The sequence below is a fragment of the Budorcas taxicolor genome, chromosome 15, assembly GCF_023091745.1.
Source record: "Budorcas taxicolor isolate Tak-1 chromosome 15, Takin1.1, whole genome shotgun sequence".
NCBI classification, from domain to species: Eukaryota; Metazoa; Chordata; class Mammalia; order Artiodactyla; family Bovidae; genus Budorcas; species Budorcas taxicolor.
The window spans coordinates 47,612,849-47,624,922 of record NC_068924.1 but is presented as its reverse complement, the minus strand read 5'-3'; the positions used below and the strand labels follow the sequence as shown (position 1 = coordinate 47,624,922).

At 37.6% G+C, this 12,074-nt stretch overlaps 1 protein-coding gene and 1 pseudogene across 1 annotated transcript; both read right to left on the bottom strand.

Moving 5' to 3' along the window:
• Positions 1 to 322: 322 nt before the first annotated feature.
• LOC128059879 (olfactory receptor 52A1-like) lies at positions 323 to 2,908 on the bottom strand (annotated as a pseudogene).
• Positions 2,909 to 10,324: 7,416 nt separating this feature from the next.
• Positions 10,325 to 11,281, bottom strand: LOC128060527 (olfactory receptor 52A5-like). The gene has a single exon (XM_052652932.1). It carries the CDS (start codon positions 11,279 to 11,281, stop codon positions 10,325 to 10,327), a length of 957 nt encoding a protein of 318 aa, XP_052508892.1.
• Positions 11,282 to 12,074: the final 793 nt, after the last annotated feature.

Sequence of the window (12,074 nt, the reverse complement as noted above, 5' to 3'; positions counted from 1 at the left end):
AAGTAATATTACAACCTAAGTATTAGCCCATATCCAAGGTTAAAAATAGTCCAAAGACCTATATGTATATTTTTCTTTCCCAAAATTCAATTCAGGATTATATAATGCATTTTATATTCATGTCTCCTTAGACTTCTTCAATCTATAGCAATTCCTCAGACTTTTTGCCTTTGTCCTTTGTTTTGTTTCATTTTTGAGGATTCACTTACTTTGTGTTTTAAACTTTATATTAAAGTCTAACATAAGTACAGAAATTATACATTGTACAGCTTAAGTGATTTTTTGCAAAGGAGACATAAATGTGTAACAACCCAACTGAGGTTTATAACATTATTTGCACCAAGAAGCTCCTTCCTGAATTGGTCATTACATCACCATTTCTGCAAGGAAAGGAAAGGACCTATGTTCACTATTTACTCGTTTATGTTTCTTAATTTCTTTACCCAGATACAGTACAGGAATCTATGTCACATAGCTGCCATGCCAGATTATGAAAACTGACTTATGACAGCAAATTAAAAACAATAAAAATTAAATAGAAAACTAATTAATTTCAATCACATAGATTTTTGTAGTTTTATTTTGTTTTGAAATTTTGTTACCATGCACAAAGAAAAAACCTCAGTTGCATTATTCATAGTAAATTTTATGAATAAAATATTTTTACCATATGCTTAAGAATGTGCTTAGTCTTTGCACCATAGACAAGTAGATTGAGAAATGGAGGGAACACCAAGTAAATGCTAGAAATGAGGATGTGAATGTAAGGTGAGGTGTGAGAACCAAACCTTTGTCAAAAAAGGAGAAGAAGGCAGGGAGGTAGAGTTGGAGGAAGACACCAATATGAGTGATGTAAGTATTGAATACTTTCAACCTTGCCTCCTTCTGGGTAAAAAGAAAAAGCTGTGATAAATATACACAGGACAATGTAATGAATGTAAGGCCAAACCCTGCACAGTGAAGTTCAGTTCATTCACTCAGGCATGTCTGACTCTTCACAACCCCATAAACTGCAGCATGCCAGGCTACCCTGTCCATCACCAGCTCCTGGAGTTTACCCAAACTCATGTCCATTGAGTCGGTGATGCCATCCAACAATCTCATCCTCTTTCATACACTTCTCCTCCTGCCTTCAATCTTTCCCAACATCAGGGTCTTTTCAAATGTGTCAGCTCTTCACATCAGGTGGCCACAGTATTGGAGTTTCAGCTTTAACATCAGTCCTTCCAATGAACACTCAGGACTGATTTCCTTTAGGATGGACTGGTTGGATCTCATTGCCATCAAAGGGACTCTCAAGAGTCTTCTCCAACACCACAGTTCAAAAGCATCAATTCTTTGGTGCTGAGCTTTCTTTAGAGTCCAACTCTCACATCCATACATGATCACAGGAAAAACCATAGCCTTAACTACATGGACCTTTATTGGTAAAGTAATGTCTCTGCTTTTGAATATGCTGTCTAGGTTGGTCATAACTTTCCCTCCAAGGAGTAAGTGTCTTTTAATTTCATGGCTGAAATCACCACCTGCAGTGATTTTGAGGCCAAAAAAAGTAAAGTTTGACACTGTTTCCACTGTTTCCCCATCTATTTGCCATAAAGTGATGGGACCAGTTGCCATGATCTTCATTTTCTGAATGTTTAGCTTTAAGCCAACTTTTTTCACTCTCCTCTTTCACTGTCATCAAGAGGCATTTTAGTTCCTCTTCACTTTCTGCCATAAGGGTGATGTCATCTGCATATCTGAGGTTTTTGATATTTCTCCCAGCAATCTTGATTCCAGCTTGTGCTTCCTCCAGGCCAGCATTTCTCATGAGGTACACTGCATATAAGTTAAATAAACAGGGTGACAATATACAGCCTTGACGTAATTCTTTTCCTATTTGGAACCAGTCTGTTGTTCCATGTCCAGTTCTGATTGTTGCTTCGTGACCTGCATACAGATTTCTCAAGAGGCAGGTCAAGTGGTCTGGTATTCCTATCTCTTTCAGAATTTTCCACAGTTTATTGTGATCCACAAAATCGAAGGCTTTGGAATGGTCAGTGAAGCAGAAATAGATGTTTATCTGGAACTCTCTTGCAACAGTGAAAGCCACAAACAAACCATAGATTCTGTTGACCCAGACATCTCCTGCAATCAGTTTCACAATGGACATATGCTCACATTAGGTGTGGTAGATGACTCTTGTATAATAAAATTGTAACTAGAACTTTATCAATATTAGGCACCAGAATCTTTTCAGGTGGCGCTAGTGGCAAAGAACCCGCCTGCCAATATAGGAGATGTAAGAGAAGCAGGCTCAATCCCTTGGTTGGGAAGATCCCCTGGAGGAGGAAATGGCAACCCACTTCAGTACTCTTGCCTGGAGAATCCCATGGACAGAGAAGCCTAGCAGGCTACAGTCCATAGGGTCTCAGAGATGGACACAATTGAAGCAACTTAGCATACATGCAGACACAAGAATGGTAGCCCTGAGTGGTACCACAGCCTTGATTTGGGGTAACTAAAGGGTGGGTGAAGATGGCGTCAGTGGATGACGATTTAGAGGTCCAGGGCCATGGCAAGCAGGGTGTCCACCTCTATGCACTGTAATGTGTGAATAAGCCACTTTTGAGGCAATCAGGAATCAAAATAAATCTGTTACATGAAACCAGGAGATTCCAAGCATCTTGGGCACAATGCTGGTACAAAGGGCAATATCTGTGACTCCTAGCATGCCTAGGAAAATGTTTATGGCCTCATGGAATCTGTGTTCTGATTTGATAATGATAAACAGCAGGAAATTTCTAATCATAGGAATGAGATACATGACACAGAATGGACTCCCAATAGAACACTGCACAGACTCTAGGCCTGGGATCCCTATTAGGGTCAACACAGTGAAGACTGTGATGTTGGAAATGGACATAATGTCCTTAGGTCTTCTGATCCAAATGTTTCTCAGTTAAAGCTACTACTTCCTTTTCTACCTTTTCTTTTCACCCGAAGTCAACATATCGAGTCCTTCCGATTTTATAGAAATCTGAGATCATATCATCCATCTCATTTACATATCTAAAGTATGAAAGATCCAAAGATATACATCACTCTTTTTTTAATATAAATTTATTTATTTTAATTGGAGGTTAATTACTTTACAATATTGTATTGGTTTTGCCATACATCAACATGAATGCACCATAGGTATACACATGTTCCCCATCCTGAACCCCACTCCCTCCTCCCTCCCCATACCATCCCTCTGGGTCGTCTCAGACCCAGCAATCCCACTGCTGAATCCCACACACTGAGGAAACCAGAATTAAAAGAGACACGTGTACCCCAATGTTCATTGCGGCACTCTTTATAATAGCCAGGATATGGAAGCAACCTAGATGTCCATCAGCAGATGAATGGATAAGAAAGCTGTGGTACATATACACAATGGAGTATTACTCAGCCATTAAAAAGAACACATTTGAATCAGTTCTAATGAGGTGGACGAAACTAGAGCCAATTATACAGAGTGAAGTAGGCCAGAAAAAAAAAAAATCACTCTTTTTATGAAAGATATTCCATAAGTAGAAATCCACAGTTCTTGTACCACAGTAAAATCTTTTATGCAATATTTTAAAACCAGCAAAATAACTAAGGTAGAAAATAAACTTCTGACTTGACTGTTTTAATTTCATACCTTTGGACCAAAAATAGACATTAATTTTTCTTGAAAATTTTCTTTTAATCAAAGTTTGATGAATTTATCCACATTCTACTTAATTGCACTGCTACTGATTTTGTCAGTTGTCTCTAAATCAGAAAGAGTCGGTTTGGACCAGCAAATACTCAGATCCTGATGAATATATCAGAGGGAAAAGTTTCCTATGAAAGAGAATAGGCCCGGGACTGGAAAAGGTCCGTTTTCATTCCGATCCCAAAGAAAGGCAATGCCAAAGAATGCTCAAACTACTGCACAATTGCTCTCATCCCACATGCTAGTAAAGTAATGCTCTAAATTCTCCAAGCCAGGCTTCAGAAATACGTGAACCATGAACTCCCTGATGTTCAAGCTGGTTTTAGAAAAGGCAGAGGAACCAGAGATCAAATTGCCAACATCCACTGGATCATGGAAAAAGCAAGAGAATTCCAGAAAAACATCTCTTTCTCCTTTATTGACTATGCCAAAGCTTTTGACTGTGTGGATCACAATAAACTGTGGAAAATTCTGAAAGAGATGGGAATACCAGACCACCTGACCTGCCTCTTGAGAAATCTATATGCAGGTCAGGAAGCAACAGTTAGAACTGGACATAGAACAACAGACTGGTTCTAAATAGGAAAAGGAGTACATCAAGGCTGTATATTGCCACCCTGTTTATTTAACTTCTATGCAGAGTACATCATGAGAAACGCTGGACTGGAAGAAACACAAGCTGGAATCAAGATTGCTGGGAGAAATCTCAAGAACCTCAGATATGCAGATGACACCACCCTTATGGCAGAAAGTGAAGAGGAACTAAAAAGCCTCTTGATGAAAGGAAAAGAGGAGAGTGAAAAAGTTGGCTTAAAGTTCAACATTCAGAAAACGAAGATCATGGCATCTGGTCCCATCACTCCATGGAAAATAGATGGGCAAACAGTGGAAACAGTGTCAGACTTTATTTTTGGGGGCTCCAAAATCACTGCAGATGGTGACTGCAGCCATGATATTAAAAGACGCTTACTCCTTGGAAGAAAAGTTATGACCAACCTGGATAACATATTCAAAAGCAGAGACATTACTTTGCCGACTGAGGTCCATCTAGTCAAGGCTATGGTTTTTCCAGTAGTCATGTATGGATGTGAGACTTGGACTGTGAAGAAAGCTGAGCACAGAAGAATTGATGCTTTTGAACTGTGGTGTTGGAGAAGCCTCTTGAGAGTCCCTTGGACTGCAAGGAAATACAATCAGTCCATTCTGAAGGAGATCAGCCCTGGTATTTCTTTGGAAGGAATGATACTAAAGCTGAAGCTCCAGTACTTTGGCCATCTGATGCAAAGAGTTGACTCATTGGAAAAGACTCTGATGCTGGGCGGGATTGGGAGCAGGAGGAGAAGGGGATGACAGAGGATGAGATGGCTGGATGTCATCACGGACTCGATGCACGTGAGTCTGAGTGAACTCCAGGAGTTGGTGATGGACAGGGAGGCCTGGCGTGCTGCGATTCATGGGGTGGCAAAGAGTTGGACACAACTGACTGACTGAACTGAACTGATACATATATATATATATATATATATATATATATATATATCGATCTATCAAACTATACTATCTGTCCCTATGTAAGACAGAATATTCTTCAGGAGAATGTGAAGGAAGAGTTTAAGAAAAGGTCATTGAAATCCATAAAGATTTATTGAATTTAGGAGTTCATTGCTACAGTTTACATTTCTAGTAAACCTATATTTTTGCCTATAATTCTAAAAGTTTAAATCTTAACGTTTTTGCCCTTACATTAGATTAAAAAATTCTTTAATAACTTTAATGTATACTAGAGATACCTAGAGGGAGCAATCTCCAAGGAAGCAAGAGAAGCATCAGGAGTCATGTATAGCAGTAAGAAGACTCATTCTTAAAGACTCAAGGATAGGAACATGTGTAAATATGTAACTTAACTGGAATAGAGTCTTGTTTTGTGGGTTTTAACAGTTCAAAGTTACCAATACTATAAGATCTGGATAATTTAGGCTTATCAGTTCTTAATGAAATAGATAATCTGGAATACTTGCATCATTCTTGTGAACCCACACATAAAGAATTAATAGAAAATGAAGAAATGCAAGGATATGTTCCTTAAAAGGAGTTAAACATAGAATAGAAATAGAAGACTGAGGATTGACATTGGGACATTAGAGATAATTGAGCAGACACTACCGAGAAATTGAGGAATTTTGGATCATTTCTCAATTCACTGAGAACTAATTTTTATGAAAACCTGGGTTATGAATTGTATTATTTTTTTTCTGATCAAAAGCATTACTTGTTAAATGTTATATAATTTAAATCAAATAATCCTCAAAACTATACATTGGAGAATTGTTTATAATTCTGAGAAAATAAAGTTAGCTTATTTCTTTCTTTCATAGACTCTCCAATAAAGTTGCTTTATGTCAGTAATCTCATGAAAAGCTAACGCTACAATGAATAGTCAATAAACCGGGCAGTAGTGCAGGAAGCAGTTGTGGTTCATGCTGCTAAAATGCAAGTTAAAGAATAAAAAGGTAATTTTAATGTAGAATTTGAACATGATTTGACAAGTACAGAGAGAGGAATAGCAGGTGGGAACTATGTAAGTGAATACAAGGATGATGGGATGGGGTGATTATTATTGAAAAAAATGGTAATGAAAAACAATGAAGATAAATTTGGGAGTAAAGAGACTTACTCACCAACTGTTGGGAGTTGGTTCTGCTCTAACTAGATACATGAAGACTACTGTCATTTTCATATCACTATCACCCATGGCTTGGAACTCCTCAGCTTGTCTTATTCCTTTGCATCATGTGTCCTGAAATAGCTCTTCCTTTTACCTGTACCTTTGTAACTACACATAGTCAACATCAGGAACTTTAATTATATGGTGCTGGGCCATCTGCCATGGGTGCCCATCTCTGAGATAACCTTTTATGCTTTTCTTTTTTATCTGCAATACAGAAATCGCTCATCTTTTGCAGGTCTGTCTGAGATAATGTTTGTTTTCTTTTTTTTTTTTTTTCATTTATTCTCCAGTAAAACTCACAACAAGGTCTGTGTTATTCTGGGGTATAGCATCAATTTATTCAGCTTGAATTGAAACAAAAAGCTGCTAGCTACTGATTTAAAGGTTTTCTAATGGAATTGTGAAGAAGGAGGAGTTATAAACACAGAATGAGGCATTTATTACCCACTAGCTAATGACACGGGGTTTTAATCATGCCTCTTTGGGTTATCTGCACCTCTGTTCAGTTCAGTCACTCAGTCGTGTCCGACTCTTTGCAACCCCATGAATTGCAGCACGCCAGGCCTCCCTGTCCATCACAAACTCCCAGAGTTCACTCAAACTCATGTCCATCGAGTCAGTGATGACATCCAGCCATCTCATCCTCTGTCGTCCCCTTCTCCTCCTGCCCCCAATCCCTCTCAGCATCAGAGTCTTTTCCAATGAGTCAACTCTTCGCATGAGGTGGCCAAAATATTGGAGTTTCAGCTTCAGCATCAGTCCTTCCAAAGAACACCCAGGACTGATCTCCTTTAGAATGGACTGGTTGGATCTCCCTGCAGTCCAAGGGACTCTCAAGAGTCTTCTCCAACACCACAGTTCAAAAGCATTAATTCTTTGGTGTTCAGCTTTCTTCACAGTCTAACTTTCACATCCATACATGACACTGGAGAAACCATAGCCTTGACTAGATGGGCCTTTGTTGGCAAAGTAATGTCTCTGTTTTTGAATATGCTGTCTAGGTTGGTCATAACTTTTCTTCCAAGGAGTAAGTGTCTTTTAATTTCATGGCTGCAATCACCATCTGCAGTGATTTTGGAGCCCCCCAAAATAAAGTTTGACACTGTTTCCCCTGTTTCCCCATCTATTTCCCATGAAGTGATGGGACCAGATGCAGTATCTCTGAAATCATTGCTACAACTTTCAGATAATTCTTTACCATTCTCTACCCCCACACCACACACAGGCTAAGTACAGAAATTTATTTTTAATAGGCTGAGTTTTTTTTTAATTAATTCATTTATTTTAATTGGAGGCTAATTACTTTACAATATGGAGGTTTTTGTCATACATTAACATGAATCAGCCATGGGTATATACATGTGTCCCACTGTCCTGAAGCCCCCTCCCACCTCCCTCCTCACCCCATCCCTCCCAGAGCACCATAGGCTGAATTTATTTTCTGTTGTTCTCATTGACAAATAAGTATAAAGTCTATTTAAATGCAAACATGTTCTATGCTAATGAATACTATTTAAATAGAATTCCTTCTATGTGACCTTTCCTTTTAATGAGGCAATTCTGATATGAATTTTATGTTCCACTCACTATTGGAAGTGGCATATTGAACGCTCCTTCTATTTTTGTGTGGCTGTGTATATCTCCCTTTAGTTATATTAATGCTTGCTTCACATATTTGGGGTCTCTAGTATTTATAATGTATTTTCTTAGTGAATTCTCCCTTTTAATATTACATGATGTCTTTGCTTTTAAGTGACTTTTTTTTTTTTCCATGCTCTGCAGCTTACAATATCTTAATTCTCTGTATGCATGCTTAGTTGCTCAGTCTTGTCTGACTCTTTGCTACCCCATGGAATATAGCCCATGGACTAGAGACTAACCCCATGGACTTTAGATTACAGGCTCTTCTGTCCTTGGAATTTTCCAAGCAAGAATCCTGGAGCTGGGTTGCCATTTCCTTCTATGGGGATCTTCCCAACCCAGGGATCAAACCCACATCTCCTGTGTCTCCTGCATTGGCTGGGGATTCTTTACCACTGAGCCACCTGGGAAGTGCTTAGTTCCCTGACCAGGGACCGAATCCCTGACCCAAGGCAGTGAAAGTGCTAAGTCCTATCCACTGGACCTACAGGGAACTCGTGCTGACAATTTTAGCTAAAAGCTTATTTTGTCTGATAAAAGCATTCCCATACCTGCCTTTTGTTTGTCACTGTCATGAAATGTCTTCTGTGCATTTACTTTCAGCCTCTATCGGTTCATAATTCTTAAATCTATTGACTCTCTTGTAGATAGTATATAGTTAGATTTAGTTTTTCTTTAGTCATATATCTTTTACATATATCTGTTTACCCATTAACAAGTTTTGTATTCCTTCTCTTACTGTTTTTTTTTTTTTTCACATTTTGGTTCATGATTTATATTTACAGAGCTTTTTAAAGCCAAATACTTTATGGGTCAAGTTTATTTTTGCATTATTCAACAAGATGTCATTCCAAAATTTCTTCTACCTCCATGCTTTATTGTAGTAAAGTGTTTCCTTGGTTTATTTCTTTCTTGAACTGTGCATCAGTCCAAAATTAGAAATGAGATGTCCCTCCCTGTGTACTTGGTTCTTCTTAAAAACTCTCATGAGTCCTCAGTGTTAAAGATTGATTGAAGACAATTTAAACATGATCTCTACCGGTGCAGCATCCTGGGGGAACATGAAGGTGCATGGGCAGAGGAATAGCAAAGAGTAAAGAAAGATCTGAAGTCTTTTTTTGGAAGTCAGTTTCTCCCATGACAGGTTTGATTTTAGCTCATATTTTAAGATGATATATTAATTCATTCAGGGCATCATCATTGTTTACATTGATAATATTGAATTAAACTATAATGCTGATTTTCTGTAAGATAATATTATATGTTATCTTAAAGCCTTCAGGTTAATTGATCTTGAATACAATTGATAAAAAATAGGGAAATGTTAAATTGTTCATTATACAATGCCACTTTTATTGAAGTTTTAAGAAGTCTCAAGTATTATCCTTGTTCATACAAGTGCAAATAAGACAAAATAACTGCCCTCTACATACTTGTGGTAGATGATTTTTAAGCATTGGAATTTATTTGTCTCTATTTTTAATTCTACAATTTAAACCTTCAAATTTGGGTAAAACTCAAATTTGGGTTAAAGAATTAAAATGCCTCTTGAAGGATGTGTTCTATTTAAGTCCTATGATCATTTTGTTTCCTAAAAACATTTTATCTGTGAAAAGATCTAATTTATTTTAATAAATCTTTTTTGTGCTATCTTTCTTATACCACTAATTCCATGTTTACAGAATTTAGTTTACATCCTATAGGTTTTGTGTTGTTGTCATTGGTATTATTGATTTTATATTATTTTTATATCAGTATTTCAGAAAAAAAGTAGACAAAAATAGATGTCATTAAAATTTTCAAAATATAGATTCACAAGGAGATAGCAGAAAATGACTCATGGCTAGAATTACAGCTAAGAGTTGGATTAGCAGTTTGAAGATACGAATGTTTGACATAATCCTTAGAAGTTATCTGGGATCAACTGCTGTTTTCTACAATTTACTTATCTGTGCAGGTCTAAGTGTTAGTCAAGAGAAAACTCTAGGTTGTAAAGGACAGGGCAAAAACAATAATGGAAACAATTGGAAATCACAATAAAAGAGTTTCTTAGAGAAGTAAACCAAAGTTCTTAAGTACTGGATGATTCATTAAGTGTCTCCTTCCATTATGAGTATCAGAGATTTAAAATATTTTTTCAGATGTAGAAATGTGTAGAAGACCTAGCTTTTAGCATATTGATGTTGCTACTTTGAACTAACCTAAATTTTCTTTACAAAGATCCCCTAATGATTAAAACGTTTGGAGCATACAAATATTGTTAGCACATGGTCACGGATTTGTTTGGTCTTCACTCCATAGACGATTGGGTTGAGAAAAGGTGGGACTAACAGGTAAAGGTTAGATAAAAGGATATGAACGTATGGTGGTATATGAGAACCAAATCTGTGTGTGAAGAAAGAGAAGAAGCCAAGGAGGTAGAACTGCAGGAAGACACAAATATGAGCGATGCATGTATTAAAGGCTTTCAATCTTGCCTCCTTCTGGGGCAGTTGAAAGACGGTGACAAAGATCTGAATGTAGGACAAGGTGATAAAGCTGATGTCAAATCCTAAGATAGTGAAGGCAACAAATAGACCATAGATCTTGTTGATCCGTGTATCTTCAATAGCCAGCTTCACAATGGCCATGTGCTCACAGTAAGAGTGGGAGACGACTGTGGTTCGGTAGAATTTGAGACGATATTTGATTAGTACCAGGCATGGTGCACCAAGTATGGCAGCCCTTAGTGTCACCCCAACCCCAATGTGAGTCAAGAGTTTTTGAGAGAAGATGCTGGCATGTCTCAAGGGATTACAGATGGCCACATAGCGATCTAGGGCCATCGCCAATAGGACACCGGATTCAATTCCCTGGAATGAGTGAAGAAGCCACATTTGTAGAAGACAGGCTTCAAAAGAAATCTCTATCAAATGAAACCAGAAGATGCCTAACATTTTGGGGAGAATACAAGTGCTAAGTGCAATGTCTGTGGCCCCCAACATAGCGAGAAAAATGTACATAGGACTATGGAGGCTGTTTTCATATTTGATTATCACCAAAATTAGAGTATTCCCAACTACTGCCATAAGGTACATGACACAGAATGGAATCCCGATCCAGCATTGCACTGACTCCAGGCCAGGAATCCCGATGAGTGTTAATACAGAGGGCATGAAGACTGAGCCATTGGGTCCCAGCATGGCGATTGGGTCAGTAGAATCAAGTAGGGATATTGCTGTTTCATCTCCTATTCCCTGTTAAGTCTCGAAAAATAAAAAATTAGGATAAATTATTTAAGTAAAACGTACTTTAGTTTGATTAGGAGGATACCGTTTTATCGGTCCCAATGGCTCCTCTCTAATTTTCCATCTCTTTTCACAATGTCTTTCAATGGTCAATTATGAGATTCTATGTTTCTGCATGGCTTTACCATTTTCAATGAGAAAAATTAAGTGGACTGGATAACTTCTTTCTAGTCCTTGACTATTGGAACAAATAAATTCCCTTTAGCTTGTGTTTGCTAATCACCCTTGGTGCTTGCTGTCTTTATGACCCACCAATTTAAATTGAGGGAACAATTCATTTAATTCAGAGTAAATAATTTAAAGAACTAAACTGTACCTAGATTAGACATGAAGGATCTATACCAGCGGTAAATCATTCTGCTTGATTATAATCAGAAAACAAGTTTAATGAGAATATTTTTCATTTTGAAACTCACTGTTTTTTCTAGGTTAGTCTCTTCATGATTGGATCCCTCTACAATAGACTCAGACTGCTTTAAATCTAATTTTTCAAATTTTCAGTATTTTCCCAAAGACAAGCTCTACATCTTTACCTTCCGTTTCTTAAACTCTGATAAGATAAATCCATTATTTTTATTTTATTTTTGATTTTTAAAAAACTTTTTATTTTGTATTGGGGTATAGCCAATTAACAAACAATGTTGTGACAGTCTCAGGTGAACAGTGAAGGGACTCAGCCATACACATA